The 25409-nt window shown below is 36.7% G+C and overlaps 1 protein-coding gene across 1 annotated transcript in view; it reads left to right on the forward strand.

The window, feature by feature from the left end:
- Positions 1 to 1802: 1802 nt before the first annotated feature.
- LOC114069721 (ras GTPase-activating protein 1) overlaps positions 1803 to 25409 on the forward strand; it is a gene marked incomplete at its 5' end in the record, with an annotated part of 79482 nt that continues 55875 nt past the window's right edge. The window contains 8 exons of the mRNA XM_027906708.1: positions 1803 to 1952; positions 4102 to 4237; positions 5083 to 5153; positions 9435 to 9552; positions 10584 to 10615; positions 14543 to 14595; positions 15455 to 15605; positions 24038 to 24116. Coding sequence (XP_027762509.1) covers positions 1803 to 1952; positions 4102 to 4237; positions 5083 to 5153; positions 9435 to 9552; positions 10584 to 10615; positions 14543 to 14595; positions 15455 to 15605; positions 24038 to 24116 — 790 coding nt within the window. The remainder of the gene's footprint in view (positions 1953 to 4101; positions 4238 to 5082; positions 5154 to 9434; positions 9553 to 10583; positions 10616 to 14542; positions 14596 to 15454; positions 15606 to 24037; positions 24117 to 25409) is intronic.

Below are 25409 nucleotides of genomic sequence, written 5' to 3' on the forward strand. Positions count from 1 at the left end.
TTGCCTTACAGGCTTCCCGGTTCGCCTTCACACAGCAATAGCAAACAACAGTAACATAATCACAACTATTAACAGGTCATGGCTGCAACAGAACTGCAGCCATAGGCAACTGTAGAACACCCCTGATCACAAACTCCTCATCATGAGGCAATCATGGAAACCCTGCTTGTAATAAAACCGTTTCATTTATTTCTCACACATACAATATCATGTCATGCTCAGTAATAATAATAATAAAAAAAAGTGTGTGTGTGTCCTACAAGGTAGCCATTGCTCAGAGACTGGCTGGATGTTGGTCTGCTTGTGGAAGGTAGAGAATGATTGACTTTGCATTCCTTCTGGGTTTCTTTCTGTTTCCCCCAGTCCTTCTTCACTTAATAAACTTTTTCTCAACACATGAATTTTCTTGCTTTTGTTCTTACTATTCTCTACCCTGTTCTGCTGGGAGTTGGGAGCGAGCAAGCAGCTGTATGTGTGGTTAGATGCAGGCTTGGGTCAACCCACCACAGACCTGATCTTTTTAACCTTGCCTCAAGTGCAATAAAGTGTACAGAGAAAACAATTCTTTCACTCGTTTAACTTGTTTTTTTCAGGATGAGGAGATGCAAAGGAGAGCACTATACTAACAAGACTGCAGCTTTGCCAATGCAAACAATGTTTACACTGGTACCACTTCTGCTGGTATATGTGATCTGTATAATTTATTTATTTGACTTTCATTCTGATGGAAGCGAAAGTTTACTTTGAGAACTTTTATTTCATAGAAAAAATGTTTCTGGCAAGATTTTTATTAACAGCTAAACTGCTGTTTTGGTTCTTTTGTTTACTCTAAATTTTGCAATTTTTCTTTTTTTTTTTTTTTTTTTTTTTTTTTTTTTTTTTTTTTTTTTTTTTTTTTTTTTTTTTTTTTTTTTTTTTTTTTTTTTTTTTTTTTTTTTTTTTTTTTTTTTTGCAACTCTTGCAAGATGTGTGAATTGGAAGAATCAATAGATGAATGGTCTGAAATAGCTGATAATTTAAATACTATAAAACATTAGCTGTATAAAAGTTTTCCCTTTTAAAAGGTTTTGAGAGCAACACTTGGCTTTGCTTCAGTTGCTCCCTCCACTACTGCCTCCCCCTCATTTGATTGTTTGGGGAAGAAAGAGGTCAAAATTGAGGTAAGGGTAAGGAATGTTTTAATGAGTTTAACCTTTGGCTTAAACTGAAGTGTTTGTTTGTCATATTATGAAGTCTATGAGTTGCCGTGCATCTGTATTTGCTTTTAATAGGTTGCATCTTGGGTTTTTGAGAAGACTTTTTTGGCTGAAATATAGTCTGGTGTGACTGCTGTCCTTTTGTTTAGGTGCAAATTTTGGTGCTGTGATCTGTGTTTGTTGTTTGAGAAACAGGTTAGTATAGCCTGAATTGAAGCCTGAGCAGGCTTAAAATACAACAGTCTCAGTCAGATCAGTTCCCTCTGGTTCTACTCATTTACTGAAAATGTACAAATTGGGGAGGAAATAAAAAGATGGTTATAAAGAGCCTTTGTCCCCTTTGGATGGTTCAGAGTGCTTTTCTCCAGTGTGAGTTATTTTGGGAAACAGGTTATCTGAACCTGTGAAGCTTTACAAATTCTGTATATTGGAAATAAGTAATTTGAGAGGCGTTACACATATAAACATCTGATAACATCATTTGAAAAAAAGGTTTGGAATTTTATCAGTTTCAACTGAGAACTTTCATTAGTTTCATAGCTCTGTTCTGTGAGAATAAACAGAAACCTTAAATTTTAAAGACAGCCATTGTTATATGTTTTTTAGGTGGTATCATGGAAAACTTGACAGAGCAATTGCAGAAGAACGTCTTTGGCAAGCGGGAAAACCTGGAAGTTACCTTATTCGAGAGAGTGATCGGAGACCAGGTTCATTTGTGCTTTCATTCCTTAGTAAAACAAGTGTCAATCACTTCAGGTGAGAAGCAAATGTTTTCTTTTAAAACACTGTAACCTGATTATTTGTGGGTTTGGAACTTAGTATGGTACAGAAAATAATTGTATTAACAATTGGATGTCTTTTCTTTTTATCCATGTATGGTATAGCTCTTTACTAGGGTTTAATTGTTTTAAACCATGCTACAAAAATTCCTTTACAGGCTGAAGAATGAAAATGTGAGGAAAACAACATCATCAGGATAGAAAAGCTTGTCTAAAGCTGTTGTGACTAAATTTACAATAACGTGCAGGCTTCTTAGTAGTAATCAGATTGTTTTGAGTCTATTTCTCAGTTATTGCAGCTTACAGGACATACTTTAAAGTCATAGCAAATCTGGGTGTTCATAAAAAGATACAAAAAGGAGAAACAAAGATTATGTATTTAATAATATGAGGATTTGCTGGAATCAGCTTTCAGTTTATGTCAGAATTAGTTGTTTTAAATACAAGTATCTATTTATCTGAAATTGTAACCAAGGTTATTTTACCATTAGTAAGTTATATACATTAATTTAGTCTCAGTGTAGACATGTTCTGAGAAGCGCTTGAATGTAAGGCAACAAGTAGTGTACTGCAGTGTAATGTTTATCTTCACAAAATAGGATATCAAGTGCATCTTTAGCACTAAAAAAAATTTTTGTCAGCTATCCAGACAACAAGAAATAAACAGAAAGCAAATTTACTTCCAAAGCAAACAAATAGCATGTTTATGTTTGTATCATGTTGTCTGAGCTAACAATTCATGCTTCTCAGCTATACTGATTCTTGTAAGGGAACTGATTACTATGTAGCAGTAGTCGAAAATGAAATTATGTTAATGCTTGTTTTTTTAAGTTTGTTTTTAAGACTTCTATTTTTAATAACTTCTGTTTATTGTAGCCAATATTAGATGTTGAATGTTCATTTGTGTCCACCATAAAATTGTTTCTGGCATCTCAGATAGAAAATGGGAAACCATTAAATGCTACTTTCTAAGAAAGGGATCCTTATAATATTTTCAAATCTTAAAGAATCTTTTCTTCTTGGATCCATTAAATATGTGATGTGATAACTATTTGAAGGAAACTGTTTGCTGATACTGGTCTTCATAGAACGGACATACTTTTGGTTTCACTTGTTGACTGCAGAGTGTGTATGTATGTTTTTGTTATTAGAAGGGCAGATGCTACACTCAAACATTTTTCCAACCCCAAGAATAGCAGTCTTGAAGTTATTTCAGCCAAATATAGGGATGTGCCCACTGAGTCCCACAGACTGGAAGTGTCACTTCCACCATTTATATTTTCATCCTGTCCTTCAGAATTTTCTGTAATTACAGAACTCTTTGTATTTACTAGTCCTTTGTGTTCTGAAGAAAGGTTTCATTTGAAATTGGTCTGTTTTTCCCAAGTAGCTTGTAATAGGATAAGGGGAAAAGGCCTCAAGTTGTGCCGGGGAGGTTTAGATTGGATATAAGGAAAAATTTCTTCACCGAAAGGGTCGTCGAGCACTGGAACAGGCTGCCCAGGGAAGTGGTGGAGTCACAATCCCTGTAGGTATTTAAAAGACATGTAGATGTGGTGCTTAGGGACATAGTTTAATGGTGTATTTGGAAGTGCTGGGTTAATGGTTGGACTATTAAAGTCCCATTATATTAAAAAAACCCATTATATTAAAGGTTTTTCCAAACTGATTCTATGATTCTAAAAATGATTGTTTTGACTCTGCCACACAGAGTTCTAGTGGAAAGTATGATGTTTTCTCATTTACTACATATTTTATTGGAAACTGTTTTTAGCATTCTGCAAGTTTCATAAAACTGATAATTTCACAATTTTTACCAAAAAAATTATAGTCTTTAAGTAGATCAAATGTCTTGTTTATTTTTTCCCCTATGTGTAACTAAAGGAATAGTTCAATGCCTCTGTCAGTATTTTCTCCCGTCTCCAAGTTGCCTTTCCAGGTAGCTTTTAACATTTTTAAAGAGTGAGTTTGTAATATTGCATTTTGAATGTAGACAGCCTGCTTTAAAAACTCAACTTCATCGTAATTTCCTAAAAAAAAAAAAAAAAAAAAATCACAAACCCAAACCACTCCCAACAGTTTGTACCAAAAGATGTTCTGTCAAGATTCTTTTCCTTTATTAACAGGATTATTGCCATGTGTGGAGATTATTACATTGGTGGACGTCGCTTTGCTTCACTCTCGGACCTAATTGGTTATTACAGTCATGTGTCTTGTTTGCTGAAGGGGGAAAAACTATTCTTTCCAGTAGCACCTCCAGAGGCAAGTAGTAAAACTTTAAAACATCATTTTCTTAAATATTGATATAATTAATCTTGCATTCAATATTCATACTTTTCTAGGAAAAAAAGCATTGTAGATGGCTTCCCCTAGTTCTAGACCTATCTCAGCATATGGTAAAGTATAAAGAATATATAAACGTGGTTTTACTGATAGAAAGTAATGATAAAAATAGTTTTTTAATGAAAATCTGTAATGAGAAAACTAGATATCAGGTATTGCAGTGATCTCCAAATGTAGTAATAACATTGTACATAAACTGAGATAAACAAGAAAATGTGTGGTTCTTGGCTATTAAAGAGCACTATTGTAATGTAGTTAGCCTCTAGGCTTTTACCTAGACTTAATAAAGTGTTTCAAAATAATATTATTATTTTGTAGCAAAGATTTTGAAATACACGTCCTTGAAATAAAGTTCCTTAAAGCTGTGCTTCTTTCAAGTGACTATCCTTAAGACAGTATCAGTAATGACCCCCCCCAAATAAAGATGTTTCTGAATGTTAAACTTTCATAAATTTCCACTAAGAGGAAGAAAGTTCTAAAGTACTCTTTCATGGGATTTACATTGTTGGTAATTTGATTTTTGTTGATAACATGACTGATAATAGAATGTTAGAACCAAAATTAGGGCTTTTGCAGGTAACTTTAGGAATTGAGCATTTCCAGCTCTTACTATTTTTGACCCTTTGAAAACTTAAAACTAGCAAAGGGATACAAATTACTATTACCAGTCTTTTGCCTCAGAATAGCATAATGTTGGGGAGAGGAAGTCTACACTAGAATGAAAGGGAAAATTAATATCTTTGAACTCTTCTCTAAAATTGTAGCCTGTGGAGGATAGAAGGAGAGTTCGAGCAATTCTACCTTACACCAAAGTGCCAGAAACTGATGAAATAAGGTATGTTTTAATAATAGGTAGAATCACATGTGAAATTCTTGGACTATTTATAAATCCTAATGATTTAGGTATATGTTCACTATGTAAATACTTTCCAATTGCATCTTAGACTTAATACTCTGGGATGTTAAAGGTATGATGACTGCCTTTTGTTTTTTTTCACATGATATATGTTATGTGGAAAGGATGCAAAACTAACAGTCCTATATCTAATAGAAGAACATATACTAGTTGCTTGGAATTAATACTGCTTTCCTGACATGCATGATAAAAGTCTGTTCACGGTAAAACTGGGACAAAGTACACTGGTTTAGGTCAAATTAACATATACTCTTGTAATGTATTCTTGAAGATGTTATGGATTTTAGGGAATCTTGACTTAATTTTAATCTCATAATTAACATTTAGAAAGCTTGAAGCATTTCAAAGTTAATTTCAACCAGCCTTTCACACAATAACTTGTTGTGAACTTCTTTGTAATAGAACTGATATAGAATGGCCTTGCTGTTTATTGTACATTAAGATTTAGGTTCATTAGTAGCTGAATTAATTCTAAGTATTTTCATTAGGCTATTTTTAACGCTTTTTTATTTGTGCTCAAGTTATTGTATTTTTTCTTACTCTGTCACAGATGAATTATTAAGAGAAGTCATCTTTGTGGGGTTAACTGAAAGGATTGTAATAATGATTAAACAATTATTAAATGGTAATTAATTAATACTGTTCACTCAGAGTGGGTACATCCGTCTCACCCTCTCAAATAAGAGATGTTCAGTAGAAAATTACTATCTAATTTTGGATTGAACTAATAGTTGATGAGCTTCAGTACCACGTAGCTATTGCCTGTATCCCTTATGAATCATTTGACTTGATTGAGAAGTCCCTCTGTGCTCTAGTGAAAGGTTTTCATATGACCTGATGTCATGATTTAACCCCAGCCAACAACTAAGCACCAACAGACACTGGGGCAGTAATTTTCCTGGATGGATGCCTTTTGGCTGATGTTTTTTCTTGCAGTTCCTGTACTTGAGCTTCTAGTCTCCAGGTAGGTTCACCATCCCACTTCCTTATGTCCTCCCCATGGTCACGCAGATAGAACCACAGGGTGGCATGTGGAGTGTGTCACTGGTAACCCTCTCCCCTGAACACAAAAATGTTGACTCTTAATAGCCAACATGCTGGTTAGTATGGGTGAGAAAGACTTATCCTTCTTTAATTGCTGGGACAGTTTCTCCACAGCCAAGATGCAGGGAGGAAGCGAGATTCTCTTTGAATTCTCAAGTTGGCTGGCCAATCCAACCACAGTTGCTGCTTTTGTGTCTCTCCAGCTCATTACCACTGTGGTGGTGGTGTACGATGTTGGTGCACTTTGTACAAACTTTCACCATGTGGACCATGTGCACGGGATTTCACCCACCTCTTTGGATACCTGGTTGTCATCTAGGTTGCTACAGATCACCACCACAGCTAATTCCCTCAGATACTGTATATCTCCCTCAGTGGTGGTCCATTTGCTTTGGGAATTTGCAGGTTCTTCTTTGAAGGGATATCTATCCTTTACACTTGACAGAAGCTGCTTCCTAACACTGAGGATTCCTGCCCCTTTTACAACAAGGGATCCCAGCTGCTGTGTTTCCTTACCCTCTGATTCCTGACTGTTGGCTCCAATATCCCAGAATCAGAGTAACGAGATGATTATTTGTTCACCTGGTTGATGGCTTTGCCTATCTCACTGCTTGCTTAGGGATAGGGATTTTGTGGTTTCTGTCTCATTTATGATTTCATTCTTTCCCCTCCTGTTCTTGTGACTGCTCTGCTGCTCCCACTTAGGAGAAGCTTCATCCCTTATTGAATGAATTGACTTCTGCTTCCATTGTTTCTTTTTAATTATAGAGGTGACTGATGAGGCCAAATTTTTGCCCCCAAAAAAGCACAAAAGACTGCTTTAGAGATAAAATTTGTTTCTTTAAAGCAGTAGGTATTTTAATGCAACGCGTTGGAGAGTTCCCAGGTCATCCTGGACAAAGAACTCTGTCGTGTACAATTAACACGGCTTTTTATACAGTTCTGGGCATAAAGTTGCATCACAAAACATGCATATTCATTAAATTGCAACATCTACTTGTAATATTCATATATAGGCGGAGTCTTCAATTTGGGGAGGTTTAGAGGTGGGAGTTCCTGTAGTCTTCATCATGGGCAGTGGTCGGTCGTAGGTCTTCCTCAATGTAAACTTTTGAACTGTCCTGAAATCTTTCCCTTATTTGGATAGTTGGCAAGCGTAGTATGGTCAGGTTGACTTTTGGCTCATCTTAAGATTTGCTGATGTTGCTGTCTCTTTGCTTTATGCTTCGAATGTTCTATCTTATCCACATGTTCTGTTCCTCAGAGAATTTATTATTTTTGTGGTTTCCTAATGCTAGGGTTTTGGAACTACTTCCACAATTTTGTGTTTGAGTTAACCTTTTGTTTCTCAAAGACTGCCTCAAAGACTGCCTCAGTTGAGTGGCTTCACTGATATAGTTGAAGACTGGGTCTGTGATTTAGCCACAATGTCTCTTGGTATGTTTTCAGATCCAGAAGACCCTCCCTTCTTGAGGGTGCTGAACAGTACTAAACAGTGTTTGGTAGGTGCAGTCCAGGCCCCAGAACAATGTGATAAATTGTGCCTCTTTGGAATAGCCAGGGCATCTTTTTTCAAATGTTCTATCACTTCATCAGGATCTGGGAGTGAAGTCCCAGATCAATGGAAGTGACAACCTTTCTAAATACCTACTTATATTTTCCTACATACCTGGCCACCCATAACCACACTGCCACGGGGTCTGGGTGATATTCCTAAATTGCTTGTTAACCTTGGAAAAAGCCAAAACAGTTATCCTAAGAAATACCTATAGGAGTATTTTCATTACCCAAGGATGTTGCTTATAACGAGGGAGAAAACATCATGGAAGAAGGTGGTGAAGGTGCCAATCTGTATTTCCTCCATAAAAAACCTCTCTGAGGAAGTGTAATTGTTAATTTTCTCCATGAGACAGTTCCCAAAGTACAGTCATGGAATCAGTACAGAGCCCAAATAGCAGATGAAGCTCAAGGCCAGTGTTTTAATAATAAATCTCACAGGCAAAACACCACTAAGTGCTACAGAGCACAGAAAACTACAAAAGCCAAAACCAGTCTTTAACATGTACAGTAGAAAAGAGAGCATGGCACAGATCAGATAAATTAATGTTGACAACAGATATATCAATATTGTGACCAGCAACTGTAAGAGATATAAGTTCCTTCTAATACCTTCTGGTAAAATCTTAAACCCCATGCCAAAAAGGACTGTTGTGGTTTAACCCCAGATGGCAGCAAAGCACCATACAGCATCTTTCTGCCTCCCTCCTGATGGAATGTGGGAAGAATTAGAGGGATAAAAATGAGACATTTGTGGGTTGAGATAAAGACAGTTTTAATTGGTAAAAAGAAATTAAAAAAAAAACTGTTAGGGGCAAAAATCACACCAACCAACCGACAAAGAGAGAGGAAAATAAAACCCAAGAAAAACAAGTGATACAAATGAAAACAATTGCACACCATTAACAGACTGATGCCCAGCCAGTCCTCAAGCACACTGTCTGCCCCCCCCCCCCCCCCATAGGAACTACTATGAAGAAATTTAACTCTATTCCAGTGAAAACCAGTATGCCTGAGTTTGGGATTACACTTAAAGAATAACTTATACTAACCTTTCAGTAATGAAACTCTTGAATGTTTAATTTATACTCTTTTTGCAGCTATCTGCATATTTTTTCAAGGAACTATTCTGTATCTTCCTTTTAGCACTTGTCTTCATATCCAAATACTTAATTAGTAGATATTCCATAGGCTTTATTATAAAAAATTAGGTTTTGATAGAAATATTTTTTTCTTAGACTATTAAGGAAATCTTTGATTGTTTTTACTTGCTTTTAGTATTTGATCCCTCTTGATAAAAGAGTGTTACTGTCTTCTAATGTTGTGGTGATTTTTGTTTTATGCATCCTTAGCGTACTTTAAAGTATCTATTAGATTCTAAATGTAAATTAAAGAAAGATAAATATTCAAGTGATATTCATAGCTACTTAAACTGCATGAAAAATGCACAAGGTGTGCTTGGGACATCAATAAATGTATCTTTCATGATCAGATTTTCTTAAATGTTTTGCTGAAACTATGCTCAAGAATTCAATGTGTTCATTAAACTTTGTATTATGATTGTACTTCTTACATATGTCTTATTGTAACTCTCTTCAGTTTCCTTAAAGGAGATATGTTTATTGTCCATAATGAATTGGAAGATGGCTGGATGTGGGTTACAAACCTACGGACAGATGAACAAGGTCTTATTGTAGAAGACCTAGTAGAAGAAGTGGTAAGTAATTTTATATTCAAATCTGTTGAAGAACTGAGATTTGATTTTTTTTATTAGTTGTGTGTGAAAGTTAGCATTGAAATTGAACCAAACTAGTGGCATTTAGCTGCCTGACTTTATGTACTTTTCTAAACATTACTGCAGTATTTGAATCTTCCAGTTTTTAAATAGTTTGACAAACCATTGTCTAATTCAATATCCAAACAAAGTATGTTTATGTTATACAACCAAGTTCATGTGCAAATGAATGATACTATGAACTTATTAAGCAGTTCCCTAAACTCACCAGTCCTGATAAATAACTTGCTAGTCATTCAGTTGCATTCTTTTTTTTTTTGTTATGAAATATTCATAAATGTATAGACTGAAAGTTTGCGCTATGTCTTTGTGTTTTATTTTGTTTATGGGCCAAGTGTGGATATCAAAATATTGATGAGTTAATTATACCTATAGAGGCTTATGCTAAGTCAGGAAGCTAATCAGGTGACATAAAGATAATTGATTTACTGCAGGACAAGAGATGATTTAATGGACAAAAACACCCACCCCACCCTCCCACATGCTTCTTTTAAAGAAAGTTCACCATTGCTTTGGAGTCCTGATGATGTTTCCTTTTCAGCATATTGCTATTCATTCATTCACATTGCTATGAGTAGAGTTTGCTTCACCTGTTTCTCACATCTCGATCAGGATGTGAATGGCTAAATTGAAATGGTAATGTTAGAGTATCTAACTATTAATTTCTACATTAGTGGTTGAAATTCAGGAAAGTTGAGATTTAAATTACCAATTGTAAAGAAGGACTTGAACAGAAACAATCTTTTGAAATAATGTGTTATGGCTGAATTTCCACTTAGTGAATGAAGTTAAAAACCTCTTTACATGAACTGTGCAATAAGCCATCTAGTTCAAAAATGTCTTGGATTTCTTAGTGCTGTTTATTTCTACAGAAGGTCTTAACTTATGAAGTTTACTTTTCTAAACTCAAGCATACTGTTGTCATGCACTTAATATGTTAATTCTCCTATTAGGGAAGAGAAGAAGATCCACATGAAGGCAAAATGTAAGGATTTTTGTTTTGTTATTCAAAGCAAATAATAAAACAACTGTTTGTAAACTTAAGCTATGAGATTGGGGAGGTGAACCAAAGCTGTGTGTATTTGTTTTTAAGATTTCTACACTAGCTGTTGAAGTTGCGTAGGTCACTGGCATGAAGTCTTGCCTAATGTTAATGGGTTTTGCAGTGATAAAATTTTGAATGAGTCTCTGTGATCATTTTACCTAGGATATATACAATGGAGAATGTGTTGTTTTCTGATTTGTGCAGGGGTTTTATATGCATATAATTTACCTTAGAGGTAACCTTTTTTCATGTCTGCTCAACTCTAAGTGCAGGAGAGGGATCAAAGTATCATTCAGAGGTGTCTCAGTTTAAAATGAGACACAAATGTTTTGCTGAGGATGAGTTATGAGGAAGACCCAAACTCCTCCCTCTAAGCAATTGTAAATCTGAAATTAAGAGGCTCCGACTGAGGAGAAAAAATTGTGGAAAAAGGAAAATAGCAGCCCTTTATTTAAAGATATGTGTGTATTGGCAGAAACAATGAAAGAAAACAAGTAAAACTACCAAACAATACTCCTATACCCACAAATGATCCCCTTCAAAACATACCAATAAACAAGCAAAGGAAAAAGTAAACAGTTCAGTTTTCACCCTTTGGTGCAATTCTAACCAGTCAACAGGGGGCGCTGTTGGATCACTGGAGATGCAGAGCTTGTAGTGTCCTGTGCCAGTCACCAGGGGCGCTGTTGGATCACTGGAAATGCAGAGCCTGCAGTTCATTATACTGGTCAGGAGGGGGCACTGTGGAATCACTGGTCATTGCCACCTGGGGGTAACACACTCTGGGGTGTGTTGGAGAAACCGAAAATGGGTTTCCCTCCCCCCACACACACTGGGAAAGGGGAGAGAGAGGAGGGAGAGAAACAACAAAAAAAAGTCCTCCCCAATGGGAAAAAACTCACTCTTTCTGCTGGCCAAATCGTGCAGTATAGTCTTCCTTCTCCCTTTGATGTGCACAAGAACCATTGCTAAGAAAGAAACAAATGGGAACAGGGAAGGGAAAAGAAAAAAAAAGGAACTCCCAAAACAGTTCCTCTCTGATAAAAAATCCAAGTAGAATCCACAGCTGGCAACCAGGCTGAGAACAAAACCCTACAGAGCTTTTACTCTGACCTTATTCCAGCTTTAGCAGCCAACCAGAACTCCTCCTCCCCCCCCCCCCCCCCCCCCCCCCATATCCCAGGAGACAAGAGAAAAAAAAATAAGAAAGAAGGTCCTCACACCCGTTTCCCAGGAGACAAGATTCTGAGGCCATTAACTAGAAGGCAGCTTCTTTTGTGCTCCTTAACTGCCCACTTTACAGTCCTGCACCCAGTGGGCAGGGGGAAGGGAAAAATTCCTGCTTAGTTTCTAAGAACCAGCAAAACCATGACAAGAGAAATGATAATGTAATTGTAAAAAAATTATATTAGCCTCATGTACTAGCACTTGAAGTGAAAACCAGGAGACACTAGAATAATATGCAGTAAATTCCAACTTGTTAAATAATTAAAAAATCCCCAAACAAATACAATTTACAGTGAACAATGAATTGATACAGGAAACTTGATTGTTAAATTATTTTCAATAGTAAAGATGAGCAACAAATAAGAGTTATAGAAAATTTCTAGTAGCTGTATAACTTAATCTATTCTTCATTTGCTTGCATTAATTGCAGCTTCTGCAAGGTTGGATCAGGAGGAATTTCTTCACTGAATGGGTTGTTAATCATTGGAACGGGCTACCCAGGGAGGTGGTAGAGTCACCATCCCCGGGGTGTTCAAGAAAGACTGGATGTGGCATTTAGTGTTGTGGTCTAGTTGACAAGATCGTGATCAGTCAAAGGTTGGACTTGATCTCAGAGGTCTTTTCCAACCTAAATGATTCTGTGAAATAGCCCAAAATGGGACAAAACTAAGGTCTTGAAAGAAAATTGCACTAGGAGAGGTTTGGATTAGATATTAGGAAAAAATTCTTCATGCAAAGGGTGGTCAGACGTTGAAACAGGCCGCCCAGGGAAGTGGTGGAGTCACCATGTCACTTGAGGACATGGTTTAGTGGTGGACATGGTGGTGCTGGGTTGATGGTTGGACTTGATCTTAAGAGGTCTTTTCCAAACTTAATGATTCTGTTTAAAAGAAAGTCTCTTACACATCAAAAAAGAACTCTAGTTCTAACTTGCTTTCTATATTACCTTTACTGGAGAATCTCTGGCTATTGAAATATTTGCAGAAATCCCTGCCTCCCTGGAATATTCTGAGAAGCATAAGTAACTGGATTGAGTGTCAAAGATCTAAGATTCTGCTACAAACTACTTTGGACACAGTACTCTAGGTGTAGGACACACTCACCGGTGCTGAATATAGAGGGACACTTCCCTGGTCCTGCTGGTCACACTATGCTGTGTGATGGCACTCAAGATGATCTGCTCCATAACGTTGCCAGGCACTGAGATCAGGCTGACAGGCCTGTAGTTCCCTGGATCCTCTTGTAGATGGGTGTCACATTGGCCAACCTCCAGTCATCCAGGACTGCTGGTAAATGATGTAGAGCAGCTTAGCAAGCCCTTCCACCATCTCCCTCAATACCCTCAGATGAATCCCATCCAGCCCCATAGATTTATGAGTGTCTAAGTGGCTCAGCAGGTAACTAACTGCTTCCTCCTGGATTGCAGGGGGTCTATCCTGCTCCCTGTCCCTGTCTACCAGCTCAGAGGGCCGGTTGCCCTGAGGATAACTGGTCTTTCTGTTAAAGACTGAGGCAAAGAAGGCATTAAGTACCTCAACCTTTTTCTCATCCTTGGTGACAATATTCCCCTCCATATCCACTAAAGGAAGGAGATTTTCCTTGACCCTCCTTTTGTTGTTGATGTATTTATAAAAACATTTTTTATTGTCTTTCAGAGAAGTGGCCAGATTGAGTTCTAGCTGAGCTTTCGCTTTTCTAATTTTGTCTCTACATGACCTAACGACATCCTTGTACTCTTTCTGAATTGCCTGCCCCTTCTTCCAATGGCCATAAACTCTCCTTTTTTCCCTGAGTTTCAGAGAAAGCTCCCTGTCCAGCCAGGCTGATCTCCCCTGCTTGCTCGTCTTTTGGCACACAGAGACGGCCTGTTCCTGCATCTTTTTAAGATTTCCATCTTAAAGTGTGTCCAGCCTTTCTGGACCCCTTTGTTATTAAGGACACACTTAAAACACACGTGCATGCGCATATACATTCTGCAATGAAAGGCTCTATTTCTAGTTTTCCTTTAAAAGACAGGATGAGCTTTTAATATGTAGCACATGGTATGTCACATGCAAACTGAATAGCCATGCAACATCGTTTCCTATAATCATAGCTATCAGGTTGAGACTGGACAGATTGCTGTATTTTTTTAGGATGATGCTCTGACGCAAAATTATGGAAGATGCTAGGTGTGAAATAAAAGTGATTCATATTCAGTGGTTAATAAAGCTGGGGTTTATTTCCTCAGCTTCTAGCAAAATTCAATTTTAGTTATTTTGTATAGTATTTAACTTTCATTAACATCCTTGGGCTTTGCATTTCATGATTCAAATAAATTGCTATCTGAGACTGGCTTCAAATATACCTTTAGTCTCTAAACATACTTGGATTTGAACATCTACTTTGCATTGGACACCTGTACTCAAATGAGTTTAAATAGATGTAGATATTTATTTTTCATTCTGTTGGTAGGAAAACAGAATCACTGGATAACGTAATGGTTGCTTAAATAATCTATATTTACTAGATTTTTTTAAACAAATATTAATTCATATGCACCAGAAATTACTTTATAGATGTCAGAGCCTTAGATGTCACAACAACTAAAAAAGAGAGCTGATATAGTCTTGTTTTCTAATTTTTCTTTTGATCTTTAAGATGGTTCCATGGAAAGATCTCCAAACAAGAAGCTTACAATTTGCTGATGACAGGTACTTTTATTTCAGATAGAAATACAATGGTAGGGGAACGAGACAAAGTAATCCTTTGAGACTGCAGGAAAACCTGTTTTTTTTTTCTGTATAATTTTATGAGTATCAGATCTGTGGTTACTACTACATTGGAAGAAAACCTCATGGCTAAATATTGAGTACTTTTTTTATATTCTCAAGTACAGTTAGCTTAAGAATTCTAATTGAAATAGTTTGGGTTTTTTTTAAACTTTTGTAATATACATAAATTTATTTTGGGCTTCATTAAAATGCTGAGGAGAAAATGCTGTTCACAGAATATGCTGAGTTGAAAGGGACCCACAAGGACCATTGAGTCCAACTCTTAACCCTGCACAGGAGCATCCCCAAGAGTCACACCATGCGCCTGAGAGAATTGTCCAAACGCTTCTTGAACTCTGGCAGGCTTGGTGCTGTTATGTACTTATGGGAAAATGTATTAAACTGCAGTCTCCTCATAGAGGAAATAATTTTAAGAATGAAAACATCAAGATTTCTGACTCATACTGTCAAATACCTTAAATATGAGAACAAAAATATATTTTTTTTTAAAACATTGTTAAAACTCTCACATGCACACCATATGCTCTTGTAAAGAGGTGACAAAAGTTGGGAATAGGTTGTCAGCTACAGCCAAATGATTTGGCATTAACTTTGGCAGTTTAGTACTACTTCATCCCATTTGGGTGAAGAATGGGGATCACTGTTGGAAATTAGACCAGACTTTCTACTTTAAGTGTGCAATTCTTGCTAATTTGTACAGAAAGAGATTTTATAAGAGTTCGTAAATTACACTAAGATAAGTAACAGTGAATAACACTGTATTATAATATCTTTTCAGTTGGTCAGATGTGCAGTTTTCTTGTGAGACCTTCAGATAATACACCTGGTGATTATTCACTTTATTTTCGGACCAGTGAAAATATTCAACGTTTTAAAATATGTCCAACATCAAGCAATCAGTTTATGATGGGAGGCAGATATTATAATAGGTAAGTTTTAATAGCTGGGTGTATTTTATACTTCTGTAAAGAACTTTTATAACATATTGCTAACTTACTCATATGATCATAAGGTTTCAGTATTTCTTAAGGATATACTATGAGTTTTAACTAACTTGTTTAGTAGTTAGTTTTAACTAAATACATTCTAAAAGCCTTCACAAGCTTAGGTGTAATTTGTTTCTTCTGAAGTATTTTTCTCCTTCTGTAAATTATTTTCTTCACCCTATAAATTGGATTATGACATGTAATTAGGAGAATGCTATGTTGTCTTGGAAACTACTATTTATTTCCCCTCAGTTCAGAAAGGATATTGAGGTGCTGGAGCAGGTCCAGAGAAGAGCAACCAGGCTGGTGAAGGGACTTGAGCACAAGTCCTATGAGGAGAGGCTGAGGGAGCTGGGGTTGTTTAGTCTGGAGAAGAGAAGGCTTAGAGGTGACCTCATCACTCTCTTCAACTACCTGAAGGGAGATTATAGCCAGGTGGGGGTTGGTCTCTTCTCCCAGGCAACCAACAATAGGACAAGGGGACATGGGCTCAAGCTCTGCCAGGGGAGGTTTAGGTTAGATGTTAGGAAGAAATTCTTTACGGAGAGGGTAATCAGGCATTGGAACAGCCTACCCAGAGAGGTGGTGGACTCACCATCCCTGGAGGTTTTTAAGCAGAGATTGGATGTGGCCCTTAGTGCCATGATATAGTAATTGGAGTTGGATCAGGGGTTGGACTTGATGATCTTGGAGGTCTTTTCCAACCCAATCTATTCTATGATTCTATGATTTAGGGAGTTTTGTGTATATGAAAGGGGGAAATTAAAATGTTAGTTTTATTGGAGATATTCAGTAGGGATTTTAAAGTATAAATAATAGAAATGGGTATTGACAACAAAGGGAAAAATAACCTTAATTGTTGAAAAAAGTAATTAAATTAATCACCTTAAAATATCTGAATGATATTTTGGTCAGAAGTGCAGATCACTGAATTTAGAGTGATGAAAGTTAGGATGGGTTTTTTTTGCCATGGGTATAAAAATATGTTAATATGTAAAAAAAAGAAATTACACGAAATAAGTCTCCCCTTTCATGGGAAAAGTTATTAATAAAGCTCCATCCTTGAGTCTGTGACAACTCTATGAATAAGGTTATCAAAATTTCTCAGTAGGGAAAACTCAACTTTCTCTTTTAATTGAGGCCATTGCCTGTCACATGATCAGAAAATTTCTGGTCTTGTTCACCCAGAACCAGGGCATTCTTCATCCCAATAGAGAATTTTTCTCAATTCCAGCTTGGCTTCTGAGTGGGTAGAGATCCAGCAGCTGGTGTGTCTGAGAAAATGTTGAGGTCTCCTAACTAAGAAGTTCAGTGGACTTCTTCATATGATTTCAAATGGACAATGGTTTGAGACTAAGCAATTGGAACTTTATTAACGTATGTATGTCCCACACACAGGCTGCTTGAGTACCTTCTACATTAATCAGTCTGGCCTCCAGACATCCTCATTGAAAATCAAGCTAGCTGCAGTGTCAGCCTTTGAAGGTAAATCCTCTTTTGCCCATTCTCTAGCTACATGGCGTATTAGGAGGATGATAGACTTCAGACACCCTAGGTGATAAACTAATTAAATTAGCGGAAATCTTATTAATCTCAAATGACTTTGTAACATTAGATAATATAGCTCCAGAAGCTTACTGCAATAAGTTATTACTTTAGGAAATTAATTTCCCACTGCTGGATTCACTAGAGAAGATTCTTTCCTTGATATTGGATGGAAAACAAGATGAAAAGATTAAGCATCACTAAGTTATGATAATATGCTTTTAGAGGATTTTTTGAATATTTTGGTACCTAGATTGCAAAGATCTTCCTCAGTGAAAGAGAACTTACTTGACTTTGAAAGACTTCTAGTTTTAGTTGAATGTTTTGGGGAATTGCTAATATACTCTTAGGCTCAAATTCTGTCCAAGTTCATATTTACTGAAAGTCGATAGACTTGGAAGTTCAAACAGTATGTAATGCAGTATAATGATGCAAAATCAAGGTTGTAACTGCCGTAAATTACTTACCATAAGATCTGCTGCAGAGGGCAATAACAAGAAGAAAAAAAAGGAATAGCTTTCTATGGGCTTTTTTAATTCTTGTATTGGTTTATTTGTTATGGACTCTGAAAGAAGGAAGTCTTTAAATATATGAAGACTAAGGTGGATTGTTGTATGGAATAGTCAGAAGTGGCTGAAAAGCATCAAACAGCATTAAATCCAGAACAGAAATATAGGAAGTAGGAGTTTATGCAAGATAATGAAATTATTTATGAGCATTTCTTGGGGCAGAGAGAATATCTGTGTTTATTCTTTATAATTTATCTAAAAATGTAGAGTTTGTCTTCAAGGTGAAAAACTAGAGGTTGAAGAAGTGCTGCTTGTTTAAATGCATGCATTAAATAGTTTTCATTGGTCTTTTTTATTAGCTATTTTTTTAAATGCTCTGAAGGTATCTGCTTTAAATCTGATACTAGTACTAGACTAAAACTTTAAAAATATCATACTTGGTAGTAGTGTTGTTTCTCTTGAATATTCTTCTCTTGCGACTTTAATGATTTTAAGTGGGATTAAAAAAATGGATAAAGCCAATCTCTTCTTCGCAGAGTATTGATTACAATTATAGCCACATAAATTATAGAACAAAGCTTTCCATACAAAAGTAAGAGCCTGAAGAATATTTAGGAAAACAACTCAAAAGTTGACTATTGGTTTATTTCTCAGGTAATTTAAATATCCAGACATGGGACTGGAAGGCCTGCAACAAATATAAGCAATCCTATGTCTCTGACTATATTCCAAAAGCAAGATAAAACTATTTTGGGTGATCATGGCAAAAAAATCCTGGGTACATCTTGGGAATCTAGTGTTCTTATATGCAGAGGAAGACTACTTTTTCCACTAACCTTTACCCTTTGCATGTTCACTCACTATTCTGCATATAAATTACTCAAAACTTCTATTGATGAGTATAGCTAACAGACTGTATTTGTACTCTCATATGGACATTTGCTTTCATTATTATATCATCACTACAAAACAGACCATATGTAGTCTTTTAGTTGTTTATTTGAAGGTCCTAATATATAGGAAATGTTAAGTACATATTGAGTGAATTATTTTGATTAGATGATGAAATGGTATTTTTTCATGGACTTCAGTAAAGCATGTAACTTTTGTGATCTTTATTCCATGGATAAGATAGGTGACTACTGGGGTACTCATCACTGATGAGGCCGCACCTTGGATACTGTGCTCACTTTTGGGCCCCTCAATACAAGAAAGACATTGAGGTGCTGGAGTGTGTCCAAAAACAGGCAACAAAGCTGGTGAAAGGTCTAGAGTACAAGTCTTATGAGGAGCAGCTGAGGGAATGGAAGTTGCTTAGCCTGGAGAAAAGGAGGTTCAGGGGAGACTTTATTGCTTTCTACAACTACCTGAAAGGAGGTTGTAGCCAGGTGGGGGTTGTCCTCTTCTCCCAGGGAACTAGTGACAGTATGAGAGGAAAAGGCCTCACTTTGTGACAAGAAAGGTTTAGATTGGATATTAGGAATAATTTCTTCACTGAAAGGGTAGTTAATCATTGGGATGGGCTGCCCAGGGAAGTGGTGGTGTCACCATCCCTGTAGGAATTTAAAAGACATGTATCTGTCATATGAGGACAAGTGGAGAGAGATGGGACTGTTCGGCTTTGAGAAGAGAAGGTGGTGGGGGGGAATCCTATCTCTCTGTATAAATAGGAGAGAGCAAAGAAGAGAGAGAAAGAAACTCTTTATTAACTCTGGTTATGCTTTGTTTGACACACCCCAGGATGTGGTTTGCCCTCTTGGCTTCCAGGGCACACTGTAGATTCCAATTGAGCCTGCTGTCAACCAGCACCCCTAGACCCTTTCTGCAGGCCTGCTCTCTAGCCATGGTTTCAACTCTAGTTGATCTTTGGCCTTCTATGTCTTCTCCCTTCATATGCAAACAAGGGCTCTGTAATCTTCCTATGAAACCTGACCTTGATTCCAGAGATCACACACTTTCTTTTCCCTTTGAGTTCCAAAGGGAGTTCCCTGTTCAACCAAACTGATCTGCCACGCTTGCTTGACTTGCGGCACAATGGAATTGCCTACTCCTGTACTTTTAAAAAGTGCTTCTTAAAAACTGACCAGCACTCATGGACCCCTAAGCTCTCAAAAGCAGATTCCCAGGGGACACTGCTAACTAGCTACCTGAATAGCCTAAAGTTTGCTCTCTTAAAATCCAAGGTAGCAACTCTGCTGACATTTTTTCTCATTACACTGAAAATTTTAAACTCAACCATTTCATGATCGCTGTGGCCATGACAGCCACTGACCATCCCATCTCCAATGAGTCCTTCTCTATTCACAAACAAGAAGTCTAGGAGGGCATCTTTCCTAGTCATCTCACTGACAAGACGTTATCTTCCACAAACTTCAGGAATTTCCTAGAGTTAATTGTCACAACAATACGGTATTCCCAGTTGATGTTAGGGAAGTAGAAAACTCCCGTAAGGACAAGGGTTACTGGTCCAGAGATTTCTTCTAATTGCCTGTAGAGTAACTCATCAGTGCTATCATCCTGTCTGGGTGATTGGTAGTAGACACCTACTATGACAGCTGCTTTGTTTTCCATACCCCAAATCCTCACCCAGAGGCTCTCAACCACATCATCCCTAACTGTAAGGGCTGTACAGTCACATCTTTCCTTTACATACAGTGCAACTCCTTCACCTCGCCTGCCGTGTGTATCCCTTCTGAACTGCCCTTCATCCCAGCATTTCAACTGTGGGACTTGTTCTACCAAGTCTTGCCAATGGCATCATAGTTCTGGAAACTGACCAACACTTCCAGTTCATCCTGTTTGTTTCTTGTACTGCATATGTACAAGCATTTCAGATGTGCTCCTAAGCCCTCAGTGCTCCCCAGAGCAGCATAAATGTTGCCATTTAGCATTGCCATCCTCAGGCAATGCCATGACAACCCTTGGCTTACCTTCAGCTCTCCTGTTGGGATTCCCTTCCCACACTGATTCTGGTTTAAAGCCCTCTCAATCAGTCCTGCCAGCTTATAAGCAAGGAAACATTTCCCCTGTCAGGACAGGTAGATCCTGTCAGGCCCCAGCATACCTTGTGTCTCAAAGACTTTTCCATGGTTATAAAAAACAACATTCTGGTAGAGGCATCAGTCCTGGAGCCAGGTATTGATGTCTTGAGTTCATCTGTTTCTTCTAAAGCTTCTCCCCCTTACTGGGAGGGTTGAGGAAAATGCTATCTATACTTGCTTTTGGAATATAGGCAGAAATGTAGTATTACTTATATAGGTTGTGGAACTTCCAGTCCCATGTCTGGATATGCAAACTACCTGGGAAATAAAACAATATTTGAATGTACGATACCACTTAATAATGTCTCATTTCTGATTTTAGGAAGTGGAGTAGGATAAGCTTCTCTTTTTGTTTTCTTTCTGAAATCTAACCTTCCTAAGAGAGTTTTCAAAAAACCTTGAAAAATTTAGAAGGGGGGCAGCAGCACAGGGTGATGTATCTGGCAATTCCATGTCAAAGTAGAACATAAGAAACATTGACCTGACAGTTATACATTGAAACGTTCAAATTATTTTTAATTTGAGAGATAATTACAGACTAGATATTGTCTGGAATTGTTTGAAGCCTTTTTTATTTTAACTGATAGATTAATCCATATTTTGATAGGCTGAACAATATGGGCTTAACATGTTAATTCTTTTTCTTTATTATTTGATGGTGTATAGGGTAGTGTTCTGTCTCCTGGATTCTTCACTATTTGAAATGTCAGCAGCTGGAATAACCCTTAATCCACTCATTAAGTATTAAAAGACTGGTACTACTCATTATGATGAGATACTTTTAAAATTATCCAGGTAGCTAGGATCTGGGCAGCCTAATAAACTCTGTGGTAAACATATTACAATTACTAAAGTAACTGTAGTGTAGTATTGAGACTCATATTTATTTCTTTATATCAAACCATGTTTAACCATTCATTTTTTTAAATTTATACTTATTTATACCTTCCTTGATATACTTTGTGTAAGTAGGATTTTGTTGCTGTCAGATGCTGAAAAGATTTACAAACCCTTTTTTCCTGTCGCTTAGATTCTTTTTGTGGTCTGATCTCATGTTTTGCATTTTACATGTTAGATAACTTGGATCACTTGCAAATTCATTCTCAAGTGTATTTGATGATATGTAGTATCTTTCTGTTTGTAATGTTTGGTTTGTTCAGTCATTTGGACTGCTTTAGTGGTAAGACAACAGACAATGACCATCTGAATTGACTTTGTCTGGGGGAGAAGAGGGCTAAAGCAAAAAAAAGAAAACCTCAATTGCTCCATCCAGGTATAAAGTCCTAGTCTATATGTTACTCTAACTCCAAAATGAGTTTTCAAGCACAACTTAGTTTATTCTTCAACTCATTTTACAACTTCTTATGTTGAGGGATGACTCCTGTTTCTTTAACCAAGGAAGGAGAGGAGATGCTGACAGTCAAGGTATTCTTGATTTGATGGAGGAGGAAAAAACTTGTATAAAGCTCCTTTATTATTGATTGCCGTCATAAAAAAATGTTGGCAATAGCCGCTCAACATGCAAAATACAAAGAGTGATTCTTTTATGCAGTGTAGTAAAGCTTAAATTTTTATGAAGAAAATGGCATATGCATGTTGCATATCAATAAAAATTTAAATTTATTTGGTTTTTAGCAATACTGAGAAACTCAAGTCACATTACAAACTTGAAAAAATAAAAATGTTTACAGGAAGATTAATGAGTATGCACTAGTTCATAGCTTTAGAAGAATGAAATAGTGAATAAGCAAACTGATGTCTTTATTGTTTTAATTACATGTATTTTATGATTGTTTTTATGATAATTTTTATAGTATCCTATATTTTTCCTTTGGACAAAATTTTATCCGAGTGTAATAGGCCAAAGTGTGCCTTATTGATTACATTTGCACACACAGCTAACAGTCTATATGAAGTGAGAAAACACATAATGTATGTTTTTGTTCTCTACTGAATTACTTAGTTCTTTATCTTCAGGTTGATATTTCATATGAATGTTTCATCTGTGTTGATGTTAACTTCTCTTTATAACAATGTTACTCAATAACTGCAAAAATAAGAGCAATTCAAAGATATGTTGCATTTTAGATTGTGTTTGTCACTACTTCTCTCCTGATCCTTCAAAATAGAATTTAAACCTGACTCTGGTAATTAGAATGTAAGCTTAGCCATAGATGAATGTTACTGACTGGGTGTTTAATTTAACATGATAGCTCAGTATTTTGAAGTATAATCTGAATAATCCATGTTACAAAACTTTTTTTACCTCCCATTCCTGTCTTCCTAGAAAGAAATTGCTTTGCACAGTTTGAAGTATCTTCCATTCCCCTTCCCTAGTTACTCTAGGACTTTGAAAATTATTACCAATAAAATAGCAATTTTCAGCCTGGTTGGAGAACTGGGAAATGCACATGTTACTTGAATGTGGAAAAGGTAGCATACTCATTTGGTATTGTGGTGGGTTGACCTTGGCTAGCTGCCAGGTGCCCACCAAGACCCCCTCCAATCCCCACCTCCCCTCAGTGGGACAGGGAGAAAAATAACATGAAAACTCATGGGTCAAGATAAAAACAGTTTAACAAAGCAAAGCAAAGGCTGCACACAGAAGCAAAGGAAAATTATTTTTTTTCCTCTTCTTCCCATCAGCAAGTGATGTCCAGCCACTTGTTGGGAAGTAGAGCCTCAGTATGCAAAGTGCTTGCTTTGGAAGACAAACGGCTTAATAATGAATGCCCCCCACCTTCCTTTCTCTTAGCCTTTATTGCAGAGCACAATGCCATATGTTATAGGATATCCCTTTGGTCATTTTGGGTAAGCTGTTCTGGCTATGTCCTCTCCCAACCTTTTGCCCACCCTCAGCATATTGACCTTTGAGGAGTGGGGTTGGAGAGACAGCCTTGATGCTGTGTAAGCACTGCTCAGCCGTAGCCAAAACTGGTTGTTTATCAACAAGTTTCTAGCTAAAAATACAGAGCACAGTACTGTAAGGGCTGCTGTGGGGAAAATTAACTCCATCCCAGACAGACTCAATACATGCATTTTCAACAACTGATTGAAAATATTCTGTGAAATTTAGAATAAATACATTATAATAACAGTTCTGTGCATTTTCTTGACTTCAATGTATTAGTAGATTGTCATTGCTGCAAATGAGATTATGATGTTTTCCACTTGATTTTTATTATAAATTTGTGAGGAAATATAGTGTCATTGCATGTCTCATACAGAGGAAAATCTAACTGATTTAACATTTTAAATCTTATTTTTCTTATTTAAACAGTATTGCTGAGATCATTGAACATTATAGAAAAGAACAGATTGTTGAAGGATATTACCTTAAAGATCCTGTTCCAATGCAGGTAAAACTTTATCTCTGAGCACTTGTTATTGAAGTATTGACTTAATCCTCAAATATTTATAATATAGGAACTGAATTGCAGCAGAGGTATCCATGGTAGTTAAACAGCATCATCCTCTCCTGAATTTTTGAGTTTGTCTGTTTCTTTAATTTCATCCTCATATTTATTTGTTTATTTAAGGTTGGCTTGTAGTAAACAGAAGTTATGATAAGCTTTGTCTGTGCTCTGGGGTGTAAATGCTTCATCTTGTGCCCCTAACTCTGGTCCCTGAACTAGGCTACTCTCCATTCTTCTGTGTCTAGTGACTCTCTTCCCCCGAAGAAAATCCATATACACAGAAAAGCTTCAGAGATGATCAAGAGGCTGGGATTTACAGGGTGTTTTCAGGAACATTGTCACTCTGTAGCATAAATTCATCCTAAGAGACCACTGATAATAAACAAACCATATTGTCTAGTTTTTCATAAAGTTTAACTAGTTCAAAAGTGTATTTTTATACTTTGTCCTTATCTATTCTCCACCTTTCTTGTTTTGATGGTTAGAAATTTGGTTTTAATTTCTAACCTAAATAGTTACCCCTTTGTTAGATCTATTATATTAATTCAATATGTATTCTTATTTACTCAGCTCACTAAGCTGAGCAAACCAAATCTGGATTTTGTCTCTTCATAATGTTTTTGTAGTTGCCCTCTACCACCGATTCCAGTGTGAGTTTGTGTTTCTTAAATGTAATGGACCAGAACAGTGCAGCATACCATGCCATTAGTAATTTCTTTTTTCTGTGAGACTGTTTACCAGATTGCAGAATGTTATCTGTGTCATTACTGTAGCCACATTGTATTATATTGTATTCTATTGGCAAGTATCAACAAGTGCAAATTTTATCTTGTATTATTAGACTTATGCCTTATTGCTGATTGACTTGTCATCAATGCTTCCCAGTTGTCTGCTACTATTAATTCATGCTCTTTAACGTGGTTGAGACAAATGTGAGGAAATTGAATTCAGAGACTGATCCTTGAAAAGCTTCATCTAATAACTTTCCTTGTTCTCCATCTTTTTTTTTTTGGATTATGGCGATCATCTTTCTTTTGGCACTTTGTATATCCACTTATGGTTCCTGTATCAATAACTCTCTCTTTGTGTTGATTAATTTTCCATGTGAGACTGCATCAAACTATTTTAAGTTATTCAGATATATTTGTGACTTTCCTTTGTTTAAAAAAATAAAAGTTATTGGTGGTGTAATTACCACATATTGTCATACTCTGTTTTTGAAGAAAAAAATTCAGA

The sequence above is a fragment of the Empidonax traillii genome, unplaced genomic scaffold, assembly GCF_003031625.1.
Source record: "Empidonax traillii isolate 1590-97213 ecotype Southwest subspecies unplaced genomic scaffold, ASM303162v1 scaffold1344:size197939, whole genome shotgun sequence".
Lineage (NCBI taxonomy): Eukaryota > Metazoa > Chordata > Aves > Passeriformes > Tyrannidae > Empidonax > Empidonax traillii.